General features: G+C 41.3%; 4 protein-coding genes and 1 non-coding gene across 8 annotated transcripts; 2 read left to right on the forward strand and 3 right to left on the reverse strand.

The window, feature by feature from the left end:
- Positions 1–10: 10 nt before the first annotated feature.
- On the forward strand, positions 11–2,956 carry Arp2 (Actin-related protein 2). 3 transcript variants are annotated; one of them, XM_065491088.1, is made up of 10 exons: positions 11–171; positions 300–410; positions 610–624; positions 1,098–1,177; positions 1,237–1,372; positions 1,437–1,646; positions 1,705–1,854; positions 2,144–2,237; positions 2,292–2,476; positions 2,534–2,956. In XM_065491088.1, exons 1-10 carry the CDS (start codon positions 124–126, stop codon positions 2,702–2,704), a joined length of 1,200 nt encoding a protein of 399 aa, XP_065347160.1. In that variant the 5' UTR covers positions 11–123; the 3' UTR covers positions 2,705–2,956. The 3 variants fall into 3 exon arrangements, with proteins under 3 accessions (XP_065347160.1, XP_065347158.1, XP_065347161.1); XM_065491086.1 differs by lacking the exon at positions 610–624 and adding an exon at positions 857–874; XM_065491089.1 differs by lacking the exon at positions 610–624.
- A 31-nt stretch (positions 2,957–2,987) lies between these two features.
- On the reverse strand, positions 2,988–6,470 carry LOC135944257 (uncharacterized). Its single transcript, XM_065491085.1, has 8 exons — positions 6,275–6,470; positions 5,674–5,857; positions 5,454–5,613; positions 5,311–5,388; positions 4,747–5,175; positions 4,655–4,690; positions 4,299–4,597; positions 2,988–3,476 (listed from the first exon to the last, which is right to left on the reverse strand). The coding sequence occupies exons 2-8, from the start codon at positions 5,835–5,837 to the stop codon at positions 3,068–3,070; spliced, it is 1,575 nt and encodes a 524-aa protein (XP_065347157.1). The 5' UTR covers positions 5,838–5,857; positions 6,275–6,470; the 3' UTR covers positions 2,988–3,067.
- fliI (FLII actin remodeling protein) lies at positions 6,433–12,684 on the forward strand. The gene is made up of 19 exons (XM_065491084.1): positions 6,433–6,586; positions 6,938–7,048; positions 7,115–7,353; positions 7,408–7,790; positions 7,924–8,397; positions 8,452–8,620; positions 8,756–9,002; positions 9,055–9,240; positions 9,462–9,637; positions 9,690–9,828; positions 9,884–10,056; positions 10,268–10,394; positions 10,449–10,725; positions 10,785–10,962; positions 11,068–11,376; positions 11,590–11,716; positions 11,778–11,960; positions 12,022–12,135; positions 12,191–12,684. The coding sequence occupies exons 1-19, from the start codon at positions 6,524–6,526 to the stop codon at positions 12,323–12,325; spliced, it is 3,810 nt and encodes a 1,269-aa protein (XP_065347156.1). The 5' UTR covers positions 6,433–6,523; the 3' UTR covers positions 12,326–12,684.
- Positions 12,685–13,322: 638 nt separating this feature from the next.
- On the reverse strand, positions 13,323–13,394 carry TRNAG-UCC (transfer RNA glycine (anticodon UCC)). The gene has a single exon. It is a non-coding gene; the product is annotated as a tRNA-Gly (tRNA).
- A 242-nt stretch (positions 13,395–13,636) lies between these two features.
- Positions 13,637–16,384, reverse strand: LOC135941987 (FAD synthase-like). Of its 2 annotated transcripts, none has more exons than XM_065487838.1 (6): positions 16,176–16,384; positions 15,575–16,096; positions 15,407–15,523; positions 15,038–15,357; positions 14,806–14,980; positions 13,637–14,552 (listed from the first exon to the last, which is right to left on the reverse strand). In XM_065487838.1, exons 2-6 carry the CDS (start codon positions 16,085–16,087, stop codon positions 14,226–14,228), a joined length of 1,452 nt encoding a protein of 483 aa, XP_065343910.1. In that variant the 5' UTR covers positions 16,088–16,096; positions 16,176–16,384; the 3' UTR covers positions 13,637–14,225. The 2 variants fall into 2 exon arrangements, with proteins under 2 accessions (XP_065343910.1, XP_065343909.1); XM_065487837.1 differs by having other exon boundaries at positions 16,172–16,384.
- Positions 16,385–16,567: the final 183 nt, after the last annotated feature.

The raw sequence follows: 16,567 nt of genomic DNA on the forward strand, positions 1-16,567 counted from the left end.
GGCCTGTTTTGTGTAGGTGGCGCAGCGATCGATCGTGTCGGCTTTTAGTCAGCTGGGGGTGTGTTCGCTATCCTGGGGCGTCGGCTTTGTTTTTCGACAAATCCCTGATTACAGGGGACCGAGATGGACAGCCAGGGCAGGAAGGTCATAGTTTGCGACAACGGGACGGGGGTGAGTCGAGGTTCCATAAATTTTGACACGGAATTTCTCCAATTTCTCAAAAGACCCAGATTGTTGTGGCTTTCTGGGCCAATTTCCTGTCACGATGATCTTATTCTGCAATCGCTGTTTGCTTTCAGTTCGTGAAATGTGGCTACGCTGGCTCGAATTTTCCGGCCCATATTTTCCCCTCTATGGTCGGACGACCTATAATCAGGGCTGCGAACAAAATTGGCGATATAGAAGTGAAGGTGAGTTTGAATACACATCCGCAGACCACTCCCTGAAACTGATAAAAAAGAGGAAGCAGTGTGTCAACAAAATTTCTATAATTAAACAAGTTCTGAATTTTCTGGCCATGCGCCTTTTTCTTTGACACGATCACGATTTTTATTGTGTTAGAGGCTGTACATTTTATTGAATATTCATTGACTGTTATTTAATCTGCAGGGCGCTTGTGTCAGTGTAAGAGCAGTTTCCTTATATTCTCTATTGCCAAACTGTAAGATAAATTAATAATGCGTGTCTGTGGCAAGGTTTTAACTAACAACACAACTAATTTCTGCGTATAGTTTAGCCTTTTTGTTAACAAACACAAAAACAAACTCGCTTAACGACAAAAAAACCCACAATGCTAATCTGTGTCAATTTTGTCTTAAAGCTTTAAAATTTTGCTTTCTGCTTTTCCGCTGCGCAGGAAGTAGCAAATGTGCCAGTAAGTAACTGGAAGTGAAATCTCTGCATGGTTTCCGAATGCTAGCATGGTTACATTATTTTAAGTATTTTTAAGTATTATCTAGCCAAAATTAAATAATTCTCCCATTAAAAAATAAATTTCGTGTGTGTTCCCTTCTGTGTACGTCCTGTAGGCCAGTTTTCGGTTGTAGCGACTCCTCCAGGTCCCGTTTCAAATTCGTAACATGAGGTTTTTATTTTAGGATTTAATGGTAGGCGATGAAGCAAGCAAGCTGCGCTCAATGCTGGAAGTTAACTACCCCATGGAGAACGGAATCGTGAAGTAATCCAGTTGCGCAATAAATTTTAAACAGTGTGTAATTTTGTTCTTTGGCCCGCCAGGAACTGGCCAGATATGTGTCACGTTTGGGATTATACGTTTGGACCCAACAAAATGGACATCGACCCCAAGGAATGCAAAATTCTCCTGACTGAACCGCCGATGAACCCGACGAAAAATAGGGAAAAGATGATTGAGGTATTATTTAATTTTAAAAATAAATTTTGGATTTATTAATTGAAAATAAATTGTTTTGTCGTAGGTGATGTTTGAAAAGTACGGCTTTGCTGGCGCCTACATCGCCATCCAGGCCGTGCTCACCCTTTATGCTCAAGGCTTGCTGAGTGGCGTCGTAGTCGATTCGGGCGACGGTGTTACCCACATTTGCCCAGTCTACGAAGAGTTTGCGCTTCCCCACTTGACCCGTCGGCTCGACATCGCTGGCAGAGACATCACCAGATACCTGATCAAAGTAAGTAGTATAATTTAAACCACCGAAATTCGGATGTTCAATTTTTTTGTGATCTCAGCTGCTCCTGCTGCGGGGCTATGCCTTCAACCACACTGCCGACTTTGAGACTGTGCGCATGATGAAGGAGAAATTGTGTTACATCGGCTACAACATCGAAACCGAGCAGAAACTAAGTCTCGAGACAACTGTCCTCGTTGAGCCATACACCGTGAGTTGCACCCTTTTTAAAGAGGAATTGTAGTGAATTTCCCCGCAAAATCCTTTAACACACTTGCAGAGTTTAGCTCTAAAAATCATAGTTGTTAAAATGAAAAAAAAAATTCTGAGATGATTCTCAAATAAATTAACTTAATTTTGGTTATTTTGTTAACCGGTAAAATTAAAAAAATGGGATTTTGGGGCACTTCTGGTAAAATTTATAAAAAAATTGGTCGGTTAGGGTCAATTTTTCATTTATTTTAAATTAAAATTAACTCAATTTTCCTTCCTTTCTTCAGCTTCCTGACGGCAGGGTGATCAAGGTCGGTGGAGAGCGGTTTGAGGCGCCTGAGGCGTTGTTCCAGCCCCATCTGATCAATGTTGAAGGACAGGGTGCGTGTTAAATTGTGATTAATTTTAAGCTTGACTAAAAAAATCGATTTTTAGGTATTGCCGAATTGGTGTTCAACACCATTCAAGCCGCGGACATCGACATGCGTTCGGAACTGTACAAGCACATCGTCCTGTCTGGAGGCTCGACCATGTACCCTGGTCTTCCAAGTCGGCTTGAGCGCGAGATCAAACAGCTCTACCTTGAACGAGTCCTCAAGAATGACATTGATAAACTTTCGGTAAGATTGCTTTGATCCGAATTTTTAGGAATTGATTTATTAATTTTTATATTGCAGAAATTCAAAATCCGAATTGAGGACCCGCCAAGGAGAAAGGACATGGTGTTTATCGGGGGAGCCGTTTTAGCCGAAGTGATGAAAGACAGAGACACCTTCTGGATGACGAGGGAGGAGTACCAAGAGAAGGGGGTGCATGTCCTGAGCAAGCTGGGCGCACGTGCAAATTAATTTAATCTGCCTCTTGAATATTTCCGCATTTACCCTTTCCTGTGTTAAAAATTTGTTTTTACATTGAAGCAATATATTAATGTTCTATTAATTAATTTTATATGGAAGAAATTTTAAAATAATCCGTGCATAAAATTGTAAGTTACATTCCATCCAAATTTCTCGATTCACAAAACCAACCTTAGCATCACTCTCCAGTTAACCTCATAATAATTTAAAACATCTTCGCAATAAAACTTATGAAACTGTAAATTGGCCTGTCTATTCATTGAAAATAAACAAAAATATTCACCAAGAATTTATTAGATTTGCACTCAATCTTACAAAAAATTTACAACTTAACATAGGCTGTGACCACTTTAACTACAGCGTGTCACTCAGGTCTGGCAATTCCTGTGAAGCATCCTGCTCCATTTCCTCCGCTTCCGGCTCTCCTTCCTGATCCTCTGTCTCCTCCTGCTCCGTCGGCTTCTCATTTTGCTCGTTTTCTATGGCTTTAGTGGTCGACTCGGCAGGTTGCACGGCACGTTTCCTCTTCCTCTTTGCCTCGAGTTCATTGCCGTGCAACAGCTCCTGCTGCATTTTCTTCAGATAGAAGTGGACTCGTTCTCTCACGTGACACCTGCTGTTGGTGCCGAGGGATGTGTAGTGGCCCACCATGTGCAGAATGGTTTCGATTTCCAACCGCTCCTTTCCGCTGAAGCTTTCAATGTAGTTTTGCTTCAACTGCATCGCGGCTGCGTACAAAACTGAAGCAGGAACAGGCCAATCCCTTGGGAATAATGCAGATTAATTTGGTTGCCAATTTTTTTTAATTGAACATTGAAGAAATCAAAAGCCCCCAGCCTCTTACAATTAGGAGAATATCTAAGTTCTAATGCAGCTAAAAAAATCAAACTTCAAGCCACAAGATGCCTATTCAGACGGCTAAAATATTTTGAATTATTAAATAAAACATTTTTTAGAATTTAGGAAAATTTAGGAACATAGGAAAATTAAAATTAATGTTTTTTTGTTTTTTTCTCTTTGTGCAACGCGTTTGTTTTTATAAAAATTCTGCTGATCCTCCAATCGTCGCCCACGACCCCTCATTGGATAGGTCTTTGACTGGATTTTTACTTGGGATACCCTGACGACCTTTTTCAGGGTACCCCGACCTGACATCCGCTTCCAGGCCAGTTTTTAATGCTTTTTCACTAATTTTGAGCACATTTTTTGCGGCGTTTAATCATCCTTGCCTCTCACCGACCTTCCTCAGGTCCCGCGACCTGGGGAATAATTTTTAATGGTTTGGCCGGCGCCAACGCTTCATGGCAAAAGAGGTTCAAAGGTTAAATAAAGGTATATTTGAGTTCAGGTGATTTTGAGTAAATCAATCCGTTAAATTAAACATACTTTGAGATCTACAAAGACCAGGAATCAAACCCTGGCGTCAGGGTAGCTATCGAGCAGTTAAAATCATTCAATTCTAACTTTTCTGACGCCCATTGGCTCTGAATTTGTTCGATTTGAAAAATCTTCACCGTTGGAACAGCCAAGTCGAGAGCTTTCAGAATATTTATGTACAATTTGACCCTTAGGTGCCCAAAAATACCTGAAAGTTTTTGGAATGAAGAGATCCCACTTCTGCAAATTGTACGCAGCTCCTCTGGCTTTGATTGGCAGTCTCGGAGCCACCTGATGGACCTGAGCGCTGATTTGGGGCGTGTTCAGGTCCATTTCGACCTGGTGAAGGGGTCTGGGAGGTCGTGGCGGTTCGGACAAAGGTGGAGCTTTCGTAATGGCAACAGGCTCGGGCGCAGAGGCCAGGGTGCTTGAAACCTCGTCCAACACCAAGTCTGTAGATCTGATCACTCTTTTCGGCGGATTGATGATCTTCCCCTTACTCTGAATCTGAAATACGAGAAGAAAATTAAATTTAAATCTATAAACAAAGTCAATTATTATTACCTGTTGAATCTTCGCCAGGTCGTCTTTGTTCACAGGCTGAAATTAATATTTAATTTAAATAAATTGAATTAAATAATGATGCAAAAATAAACCTTTTTGGATAATTTGGTGAGCTGCTCGAGAGTGACACGGCCTTCTTTGTACTCCTTGTACAGGGATTTTGGAACAGAGATGATCATCTTGCTCGGCTTGCTTGGTGGCGACTTTGCCTTGGGCTTGGGCTGCGGAATATCAATCGCAGGTGGCGGACTCTCCAAAGTCCCCTTGTCCAAGTTCGAAGGTCCAGGCGCAGGCTGGTTCAAAAGAGGCAAAATCCTGGCGTTCGGGGAAGTTGGGCTTGCCGACGGATTCACTACGATCTGCTGCTGCTTCAGCTGGGCAGCAGTGAGGATCAGGGATGTCACTCCGGCTGCGTTTGGCTCAGAAGGTGTCAGCAGGAAAAATTGTTGGCCAGTGTTCGGGGCTGAGGTTTTTGTCAGGGGTGAGGCCGCAGGTTTCGGAACGGCCACATGTCCCGGTGGCTGGAATTTAATTAAATTTTTACTGCTCAAACTCATGATAAGGGAATTTGGAATCTTTAATAATTATTGACAGCTTGAAAAAATTTGATCGTTTAAATTAAAAAAAAATCACAGTCTTTCTCATGAAAATTTTACCTTGGGAAGAATTGGCTGCTTTCCATAAGTTTTCACAGAAGCAATGTTCGGGTTTATTGGCTTCACTGATGACGGAGGCTGGAAAATTACAGAAAAATTCGCTCGATGAGTTATGTTCAAATTAATTTAGCAGCACTTCTTACAGTTTTGAAAACTGATGGTTTGGCTGAGGGCCTCACTTTCACGTGGGTAGCCCCAGTGAAATCTGCGGCTTTAAAGTGTTCAGCACAAATGAAGTACTTCAGGTATTCGGCTGAATTGATCAAATCTGCACGACCGCATATTTTGAGCCATTCCTTGCGCCTGGAAATTAATTTGGATATCAGAATAACACAATTATTTAAAGCAGCAAAAAGCACAAACATTGAATTGACATCTGGAAGTTTGATTTTTGTAGTAGCTTCATTGCTGCCCATGGAATTGCAGCTGTTGACGATGCACTTTTCTCCAGGGTCAATTTTCTGCTTTTTCGGCATCTTCATTACTTTCACAACCTTCGCTTTCTTCGGGTTTGGTGGACTTGACATCTTTAAGTGTTTAAATTAATCTGAAAAAAAAATTGATGGTAGAGGTGTTATTTTCCTACGTCTTTCAAAGCCTTAATTATTGCCTTGAATTTAATTTATATTAGAATGCAATCCTTTAAAGTGGATCAATTCATGGCGACAAATAATGAAAATTATTTGAAATTTTGGATGTAATAAGCAGTTGATCAATTTGTAAAACATTTTGCATTAGTCCAAAAAGACCTTGCTACAGTTAAAATTTAATTTTTCTCCAAAATTTACAGCGCTTGACCACATTTTTTGGCAGATTTCGATTCCTCTCGTCCAGATCTTTTCAATTACAGTGCATGACACTTTTTGGGGAAACTCTTAGTTGCGAAATAAAATACAAAGGATTTCAAATAAGAAGACAGTCCTCAACAATGCTAACTTTTCTAAAAATGCACAGTTCTACTTACATAGAGAGGTCAATTTTTGCTTCTACTCAATCCTAAGCATTGGCAACAAGGATTTTCCAGGATTTTGCAGTATCAATCCTCATTAAAATAGATACAAAGGATTGTCATTTACGACAATTTGGTCCAATTTCAGCTCCTGCAAACTGAAGAAATCCGAGCAGTCCTTGGCCCTTGGCTTCGGGTTCTCGGTCTGCCTTTGTTTACCTTCTTCAATCTTCCCGCCGCAAAACTTGTCAGTCGGGGAGAAAAATGGCGAACACGGGAGTGTTGCCATTCGTGCGAGGAGTAGATTTTACGAATAATGACTTCAGCGTAAGTAAATTTTGGCTTATTGAAGGCAAAATTTCGATTTTTAAAGGTCTAATTTATAACCGTGCAAAATTTGAAGCTTGAAACATTCGTGGCGAGACGGAAAATCCGAATACAAAATTCACCTGGGCTGAAACAACGCCTCTTTTAGTCTCTTTAACTTGTCAAGATTTAGGTTGTTTTGCCGTTATGCTTCGCTGCACAAAATTTAAATGATTGAAATGTGTGTGCCAAAATGTAATGTGAACGAATTGAAATTGAAATTTATTTAAAATTGACTTCTTGCACCAGAACTAACAAAAAAAAATATTCATATATTTTGAAAAAATAAAATTCTTGTGATTGCCAAAATAGGATGGAAGATTTCCGACCTCCGTGAAACTGATGACTGGTGTCCAATGGCTCAAATTGGACAAAACCAACTTAGCCTCTGTGCCGGAAGAAATGGGCAAACTTGTCAAATTGGTAAATATAATTATACAAATTCTCCTAATCCCTCGAACTAAATTTTATAATATTTTTTTCCTTAAGGAAAATCTCTCCATGAAGGGAAACAATTTGGACCGCCTTTATGGCGAGTTGACGGATTTGTCCAGCCTACGAAGCCTTAATTTGAGGAGGAACAAAGTGAAGTCTTCTGGGGTGCCTGCCGAGCTCTTTAAACTCGAGGAACTGACCACATTGGATCTGAGTCACAACAATTTGAAAGAAGTGCCTAGTGGAATGGAGAGTGCCAAGTCTCTTTTGGTCCTCAACCTGAGCCACAACAGGTTAATTAAAAAAGCCTATATATGAATTCCAATCTTCATTCCTGATATGTACAGCATACCAGCCGTGCCGAGCGCTCTCTTCATGCACCTCACCGACCTGCTCTTCCTTGACCTGAGTCATAACCAACTGGAAACCCTGCCGCCGCAGACCAGGAGGCTCGCCAATTTGCAGACCCTGATCCTGAGCCACAACCCTCTGGGCCATTTCCAGCTGAGGCAGCTGCCTTCGTTGCAGTCGTTGGCCGTTCTGCACATGCGAGCCACTCAGAGGACGCTCAACAACATTCCGGCCAGTCTGGACTCGCTGACCAGCCTGGTCGAGCTCGACCTCGCACAAAACAGTTTGCCCAGAGTGCCTGACGCCCTGTTCACGCTGCCAAATCTGAAAAGACTCAACCTGGCCGACAACGAACTGACCGAAATTCAGCAGTCTATTGGCAAGTCTTGTTTTATTTTTTCTAAATGCCGCTCTAATCTGTAGAATATTATGTTTCATTTTGCTTGTTCGTCGTTTGCTCCGCCCACTTCTCTACTCCCTGGCCGCAGAATTCATGATTTTCCATTTTACAGAGTTGTGGCAAAAGCTGGAGAACCTGAACCTGTGTCGCAACAAGCTGACAGCCCTGCCGGCGGCACTGTGCAAGCTCAACTGCCTTCGTCGGCTGTACGTGAACGACAACCAACTAGACTTTGACGGAATTCCTTCAGGGATGGGCAAACTCGGCGCCTTGGAGGTGTTCGCCGCCGCCAACAACAAGCTGGAGATGATCCCAGAGGGCCTGTTCCGCTGCGGATCGCTGAAGAAGCTGATTTTGGCCAACAACCGGCTCGTCACCCTGCCAGAAGCGGTGCACCTGACCGAGCTGGAGGAGCTGGACCTGAGGAACAATCCGGACCTGATCATGCCACCCAAGCCGGGAGAAATGAACCCCGTCGGGCAGCGCGGAGCCGGAATTGAGTTTTACAACATCGACTTCAGCCTGCAGCATCAGCTCAGGTTGGCAGGCGCCGCCCCGCCGTCCCCTGCGTCCAACGGAAGTGCCAGTAAATTTCACATAGCCTTGAAATTAAATTTATTTAAATTAATCTGGTAATTAGCTCCGGTCAAGGATCCAATAGCAAGGAAAATGAGGTTGAGGAGAGGACGCAGAGACCAGCAAGAGGAAGCTGATCAGGACCAAGCCAAGATTTTGAAAGGAATGAAAGACATTGCCAAAGAGAAGAACAGGCAGAAATCACCCGAGGAAACAAAAGCCGAGTCCCTCAAGTGAGTTGAATGCACAAAAAATCCCTGAAATTTGTATATAAACCCTGGCACCATCTTTTTACGGCTCCAAGAATTATTAGGGTTACTTAATCAACTGTTTGAGCGTCCAGAATTGCAAATAAAACTAAATTTCAGGCCAAAGCGGTGGGACGAAGCCTTGGAAAAGCCTCCGCTGGACTACTCAGAGTTTTTTGACGAGGACACAGGACACTACCCTGGCTTGACAGTTTGGGAAATCGAAAATTTTCTTCCAAACCAAATCGAGGAGGTGGCGCACGGCAAATTCTACGAGGGTGACTGCTACATCGTGCTGCAAACCTTCCTCAATCCGCAGGGCGCTTTGGACTGGAATATTTACTTTTGGATCGGCTCAAAAGCGACGGTAAATTTTTCCTCATTAAATTGCACGTTCATAACTAAATAATTTATTCTAGCTGGACAAAAGAGCGTGTGCTGCAATTCACGCGGTGAATTTGAGGAACTTTTTGGGCGCACAATGCCGCACAATCCGAGAGGAGCAAGCAGACGAGTCTGACGAATTCATGTATCTCTTCACCTGTGATATTGCGTACATTGAGGGCGGCCGCACAACCAGTGGATTTTACACTGTCGAGGAAAATGTAAGAATTTTTATTTCTAGAATGAGTTCATAATAAAGGCTATGAGTTGGGAGATTTTTAGGCCATATTTATAACTCTTTTGCAAATTTGTTTAAATCATATTAGGGAGTTTCTTTCATATTTTGGCTTAATGTTTTGTAAAAATAAACAAAACTCTTAAATGTGTAAAAATAAGTGGACTGTCGAAAATTCACAGCCATAATCATGATCCTGTGTTAAAGGTATTCGTCAACCGTATGTACCGCGTGCATCCAGCGGGTTCTTCGATTCACTTGGAGCCTGTCACTCTGGAGGTGGAGGCGCTGGATCCGCGATTCGTCTTCATGATCGACTGCAGCACAAAAATTTACTTGTGGCAGGGGAGGAAGTCGAAAAACACGCTCAAGTCAAAATCAAGGTTGAATCAAACAATAAATCCCAAACAGAATAAATAAATTTTACATTTATAGACTGCTGGCTGAAAAGATCAACAAAAACGAGAGGAAGAACAAGGCTGAGATCATCAACGAAAGCCCTGGCGACGAGAGCAGCGAGTTTTGGAGGGTCCTCGGCGACGAAGTCGGATTCGCTCCTGAAGACCCGCCTGAGGTACGTTTAAAAATTTTAAATCTTCAAATTCACCCAATTATTTTCTCACAACCAGGAACACGTACCAGACGATTTCTTCGTGCCCCTGCCGCGTCTGTACCAAGTGTGTCTGGGCATGGGCTACCTGGAACTGCCGCAAGTCGAAATTCCTCACCAGAAGCTTGTTAACACGCTGCTCAACAGCAAGAATGTGTACATTTTGGACTGTTTCCTCGACGTCTTCGTTTGGTAATTATTTTTCTACGTGATATTTTCCCCTTCCACCACAAATTTTGTTTCTGAAGAACTAGGGATAGTTATAACCTTTAATACCTGACCCTGAAAGTCAAAATTATTAGAAATTTAATTTATAAAATAACTCGTATATCGTTTTATACGGTTTTTAAATTAAAAATGATGCCAAAATAATTTAAATTCATCTTTTAACCAATGTGTCCAGGTTTGGAAAGAAATCGACACGCCTGGTGAGAGCTGCAGCAGTAAAACTTTCCTCGGAGCTGTTCACCATGATCGATCGCCCTGAGCATGCCATGATTTCCCGCGTGCAAGAAGGCACTGAGTCTCAGGTGAGTTAATCGACACTCAACTCAAGCATTTATTTTTAAATTCAATATTTCCAGATGTTTAAACTGAAATTCACTGGCTGGGACGAAGTGATCGCGGTGGATTTCACGCGCACTGCTGAGTCGGTGCAGCGCACAGGCGCGGATTTGGTCAAATGGGCGAGGAAGCAAGAAACAAAGTCAGACCTGACGGCACTCTTCCTGCCCCGACAGACGCCGATGAACCTGGAAGAGGCCCAACAGCTGATGGAGGAGTGGAACGAGGACCTGGAGGCCATGGAGCCTTTCGTCCTGGAGGGCAGGAAGTTCGTTCGACTCCCGGACGAAGAGCTAGGTTTGTATCTTAATTTAGGTTTGAAATAATTTTCTGACTTTGTTTTTATCTCGTTCCAGGCCATTTCTACAGTCAAGACTGCTACGTGTTCTTGTGCAGGTATTGGGTGCCTTTGGACGTGCCTGAGGGAGAGGAGGAAAACCCTGACGAGCCTCTTGAAGACGACTTTCAGTGCATTGTTTACTTCTGGCAGGGGAGAGACGCTGGAAACATGGGATGGCTCACGTTCACCTTCAGGTTAGTAAATTAAATTCTTCTTTTAAGAAAGCGAATTAATTTTCCAGCGCTTAAGTAAAACAGACACATAGAAAAACATTTTCTAATCCTTATAAAAATATTCAGCTTGCAGAAAAAATTCAAGGCTCTCTTTGGTGAGAAACTGGAAGTGGTTCGAACTCATCAGCAGCAGGAGAATCCCAAGTTCTTGTCGCACTTCCGCAGGAAGTTTGTCATCCACACTGGCAAGAGGAGGAAGGTGAAGCCCCAGCTGACCGAAGGGGACGTTTCTCTGGACGACAGTCTGCAGCAGCAGCAACCGCAGCAGCAGTCGGCGCCGGTCGAATTTTTCCAGCTGCGCTCCAACGGAAGCATTCTCTGCACCAGGTGCATCCAGATCAAACCAGACGCCACCTCTCTCAACTCTGTCTTTTGGTAATTATTTGTGTTTTGTATTCCTTTTGATCAGCCAAACTGATAAAAAAAAATATTGCTGGACATTCTCCTCAAAGCAAATTCGGTTTTTTCCTTAAAGGAGAAGTTTTTAAATGTCCTGAAAAATTAAAATATAAAAATACCAATTTTTAAAAATGCGTATTAAATTTTCAGAAGGAAAATCTCGTTAATATTTAATTAATTAATTTCTAGCTACATTCTGAAAGTGCCATTCGACCAAGAAGACTCAAACGGAATCATTTACGTATGGATCGGCTCCAAATCCGATCCAGAAGAGGCGAGGCTTGTTGAAGAAATTGCTCGCGGAATGTATGACATTGTAAGTTTCTATTTCATTAATGTAACAATTATTAAATTGCCGAATAAAATTAATTTCGCAGGAGAAGTACAGCTTGCAAATTCTAAACGAAGGTGAGGAGCCTGACAACTTTTTCTGGGTAGGACTTGGCGGCAAGAAACCTTACGAAAACAATGCCGAATTCCTCAAATACACAAGACTGTTCCGGTGTTCTAACGAAAGAGGATACTTCAGCGTGTCCGAAAAGTGCTCAGATTTTTGCCAGGTTTGTTCTATAAATTACGAACAAACATCTAACTTTTTAATTAATTCTTTACACTCACCAGGACGATCTTGCTGATGACGACATAATGATTTTGGACAATGGAGATCAAGTGTTTTTGTGGCTCGGAGCCAAGTGTAGTGAAGTGGAGATCAAGCTTGCCTACAAATCTGCGCAAGTGAGCACCAACAAAAATTTAAAATTTGAAATAATCTTTCCATTTTGCCTTCAAGGTCTACATTCAACACATGCGAGTGAAGCAGCCAGAAATTCCAAGGAAACTGTTCCTCACTTTGAAGAACAAGGAGTCGAGACGCTTCACCAAATGCTTCCATGGCTGGGGAACCCACAAGAAGCCGCCGGAGTAATAACCAGAACTGCACAGTATTTTTTGTGTTCTCCGTCGCCCTTCGATGATTTACTTAAAAATATTATTTTCTGCCTGTGCTTTACGCTAGTCTTGCTAAAATTAAAAATTGTATACATTTGATTTATGAAATAGACTTATAATTTCGAATTAATTTATACACTAAAGGATTATTAGCACAAATCTTGTTACTGAAAGCCAGCTTAATTCCGTTTTGATTGGGAAGTTGTGCAATTAAAAGAATATGGAATGATCTATGATTACTGTTTTATAATTTTTCTCTTGTTCCAGATATTTATATACTTGTATAATATACCAGAAAATTTGTAATAAAGTACCAATTTTTCGTATTCAATAAAACAGCGTATTTTTTTTAACAATAAATCAATCTTTTAAAATAGTAAATTAGCACAGCAACTTCTAGAAGGCTGTGAAAAATTATTTGTATTAAATTCTCAACGCTCTAAAATTGGCTTAATTTTAATAGATTCCATTTGAAAAATTTTCAGCTAAAACCCATTTTCCGTTTGTTTCAGTCAAAACAGTTTTACTTCAATAATAGCTTTTCGGATTTGATATTCATAGGCTGTAACAAAAAATAGTATAAAAGCGGAAGATCGCAATTTTTCTGCTTATAAAGAGGGAAAATTGGTATTAACTCCAAACAATGAAGAGACATCAAAATTAAGTCCATTATTTTAAATTTTTAGTATCAAAGTTATGCTCAAATAAATCTCAGCCTTAAAAATGAGAATATCCTAAGCCTGCACCTTTAAATTTTCATCAAACATGATCGAAATCAGAGAGATATTGATTTTATTTCCAAGTTCAACTCATTTTTTAAGGAGGTAAAAAAGGTGAAACCTGTATTTTCTAATTCAAAACTAACCGTAAAAGAAAACATAACTGTACAATATCGCTCATATTGTTTCTACGTGCGTATGAGACACATTTTGGCAATAATTTAACTTTATCGTGTATTAGGAAAGGGCAAAAAGTGCGATGGCCGGGAATCGAACCCGGATCAACTGCTTGGAAGGCAACTATGCTCACCATTACACCACCATCGCAGTGAAACATGCCTTGTCATGAAATGTTATTTAACTGCGGCAGCGGAGATTGCTGGTAACGTTTCATGACGCGGCCAAGCCGCAAACACTTGAAATGAATTTCGAATTTATAGATTATAAGGAAATTTTATATAAAATAATCATTTTTTCCTAATTCACAACATGTGCAATTTATTGCTGCAATTTTTCCTAGTATTCATTTCCTGTAGATTTGCATGTGACGAAAATAATTTGCGTTTAGGTGTATTTTAGCTATTTATTTAGACTAGGTCTGTGGGTCACTATCGCTATTATATTAATTTTTATTTAAATACCTTCAATATAGTAAAACGAAATTTAATGCAGTATTCACAAGTTGCGAAGCCGACAGTGAATGGCAAGTGCGGGTAATTTATATTTTAATGCTTTCCCGCTGTTATTTCAGACACTGTGTATTATCTTCACCTAAAATGACTTCTTTAGACGTGCTGAAAATACAAATCGGTTCAACCAATCGCAGCAGAAACGAGAAAAACAAATTAACAAAATTATATTGCAGACGATTTTACGGCGATTGGCCCGACTGATTTTTGTTTTAAACACATCAACAGTTTTAAAAGAAAAATAAGGGGAAGAATATAGAGGCGGGATTGAGTTTTAAATCGCAGTAGAAGTGCACGCATTAAAATCCATCTATAGGCGGCTTTGAGCACAAAGAAGCTTTCGCAAACTGCATGGTGAATTAAAGCGAAAAAATCTTAAGGTCCCTCAGTAACAATATTCTTAAATATCTGATAACTTGTGTTATTTAAAATTAGTGCAATTTAAATAATTATTCAACGTAAAGCGAGCCTAGTTGGTTCGGCCAGCTCGTTCTTCGGTGCCGTTCAAAAGCGAATGTGCCGGCCTGAATTTGACATTTCCAGAATCGTCCTGATAGCTGAGGGCGGGATTAGGAACGGTGTTGTGCGGGTCTCCCAGGGAGGAATATCCCTGGTCGTAGAGCGAACAGTAGTCCACCCCAAGCAACATGATAGCCTGCCAAACGTCGGCGTAGCTCCAGTCGAGAATCGGGAAAACCCTCATAACTTGCGGCCAGCCCTTGTCGGTCATGGTGAAAGTGTTCAGCTTGGCCGAGTACGGATCAGTTCGTCGGTTTCCCATCAGCACGACACCAACCTGACCAAATAAATTAATTTGTATGGATGAAAATTGTATAATTAGTAAATTAGAGGTCTTAGCTAGCCGGAAAATTTTGGGTCACAACAAGCGAAAAGGGTAAAAAAATAAATTGTGCAGGAGATAAAATATTTTCCGGTCCTTCTCAGGCCCTCAAGCATTATCAAACTTTGCCAGTGGGGGAAAATGGCCAGCCGCCGCCTTGAATCTCGCGGCTGAGACCCCTACAGAAAATATATATTTATAGACTTACGTTGGGATGGTCCGACATGAGTTTTCCCACGCCTGCCTTGATATGATCATGGTATTCAATAAGTTCCAAATTATAATGAACCACAGCCTTTGCAACAAACTCTTCGACCTCGCTGAAGGTTTCGTGGTTCTTGATGTAAAGAGCCTTCACTTTAGCTCCTGCCTTGCCGACAGACCTTTTTACAAATTGATTAATTAATTACACCAATTTAAAAAGACAGTAATTATCTTACTTCAAATATAGATGGTATAAGTGGAGGAGGAGAGTGCAGTCCTTGCCTCCGTTGAAGCTGACGACGATTTCGGCATCAGGGTATTTCGTATGGCACGTCTTGAAAACGTCAAAGGCGGTTTTCGCTCCGTCATGGCTATTCAAATACTGCAGTTTTTGCAACGCCAATGAAGTTGGGTCCAGTTCGACTAGAGAATTGGCAGGCACGGCCGCTTCCAGGTGTTCCAGCGCCTCGCGCAGTTTGGCCAGGGTGCCAGCCTCCACGGTCAGTTTGGTTTGATAGCGTTCATTGTACAAAATTGGATAGCACCCGATTACAACCTGCAAAATATTATTACAATTTTTTTTATAATTAATATTAATTTAATACTTTAAATTTCTTGATGGTGTCTTCCAAAATCTGAGCGATTAAACTCTCTTCGACTGATAGGAATAAAAAGTCCATGAAGTGCGAGCCGAGGGCAGACGGGAAGCAGTGTTGCAAACCCTGAATTAAAAAATAAAATATTTCTATCAAGAAACAAGGTAATCAAATTACGGTCAGACAAGCTTCAAAACATTTCGGCAAGCCAGGCAGGACATAGACGTTCCTCACTTTGACCATGGGAAAAATGGTGGCCCACTCAGGACTCTTCTTCATTTTCTTGGAATAAAACAATTCATGCTCTTCTGGAATATGCGCCATTTTCATGGCAGGGTTCTTTTCGATATTAGTGTCATTCACTCCGTAGAAAGACTCGACGATTTTGGCCAATTCCGTGTTGAAGACCAAAGGCAGGTCGAACGCAGCGGCCACTGCTTCGTATGTGATGTCATCGTGAGTCGGACCGACCCCACCTGAGGTCACAACGAATGTGTTCTTCGACGTCAAATTCCGCAGCTCCTCCGCAATTTCCTCCTTGTTATCGCTGATGGCAATGATCCTGCCAACCTTTATACCGAGACTGTAGAAGATTTTCGCTGCAAATGAAGAGTTTGTGTCCTGGGTATGGCCTTTGAGGATTTCGTCGCCGATGACGAGGATTGCGGCTGTTGGCGCCGGGCTCTCCATTGATTCAGTCTGAAAATTAAATTATTACAAAAAATATTATAGCTTGTTTGTCCATTGATAAGATTGTGCAAGTAAAAAACTCACATACAATATTCAGATAATATTTTTTCCTCTTCCAGTCTGGCGCTTATTGCTGTGCAGATGCAGAAAGGATGCGGAGTGAACTGAAGAACTTTATATTCATGTCAGTTGACACCGCAAAAAGCGGAAACGAATCTTATGACAACTTTCAACCTAATATTTTAGCGATTTTAGCTTCACTGCGATTTTTGTCAACACGCAGCTTCTGTTTTACTACAAAATTCAGTTGGCAACACTGTCGAAAATTGCGGTACTTTAAGCGCGCACGCCTCCTTTCCCAATAAAGGCTGAAAAATGTGGAGAATTTTGCCAAAAGTTATATTAAGAATTAATTTAGGCTTCCAAATGATTTATTTAATTTATTTTAAGTTTTGTATTTTTGGTTTGAAAGTATGTTCA

This window comes from Cloeon dipterum, chromosome 4, assembly GCF_949628265.1.
Source record: "Cloeon dipterum chromosome 4, ieCloDipt1.1, whole genome shotgun sequence".
Taxonomy (NCBI): Eukaryota; Metazoa; Arthropoda; class Insecta; order Ephemeroptera; family Baetidae; genus Cloeon; species Cloeon dipterum.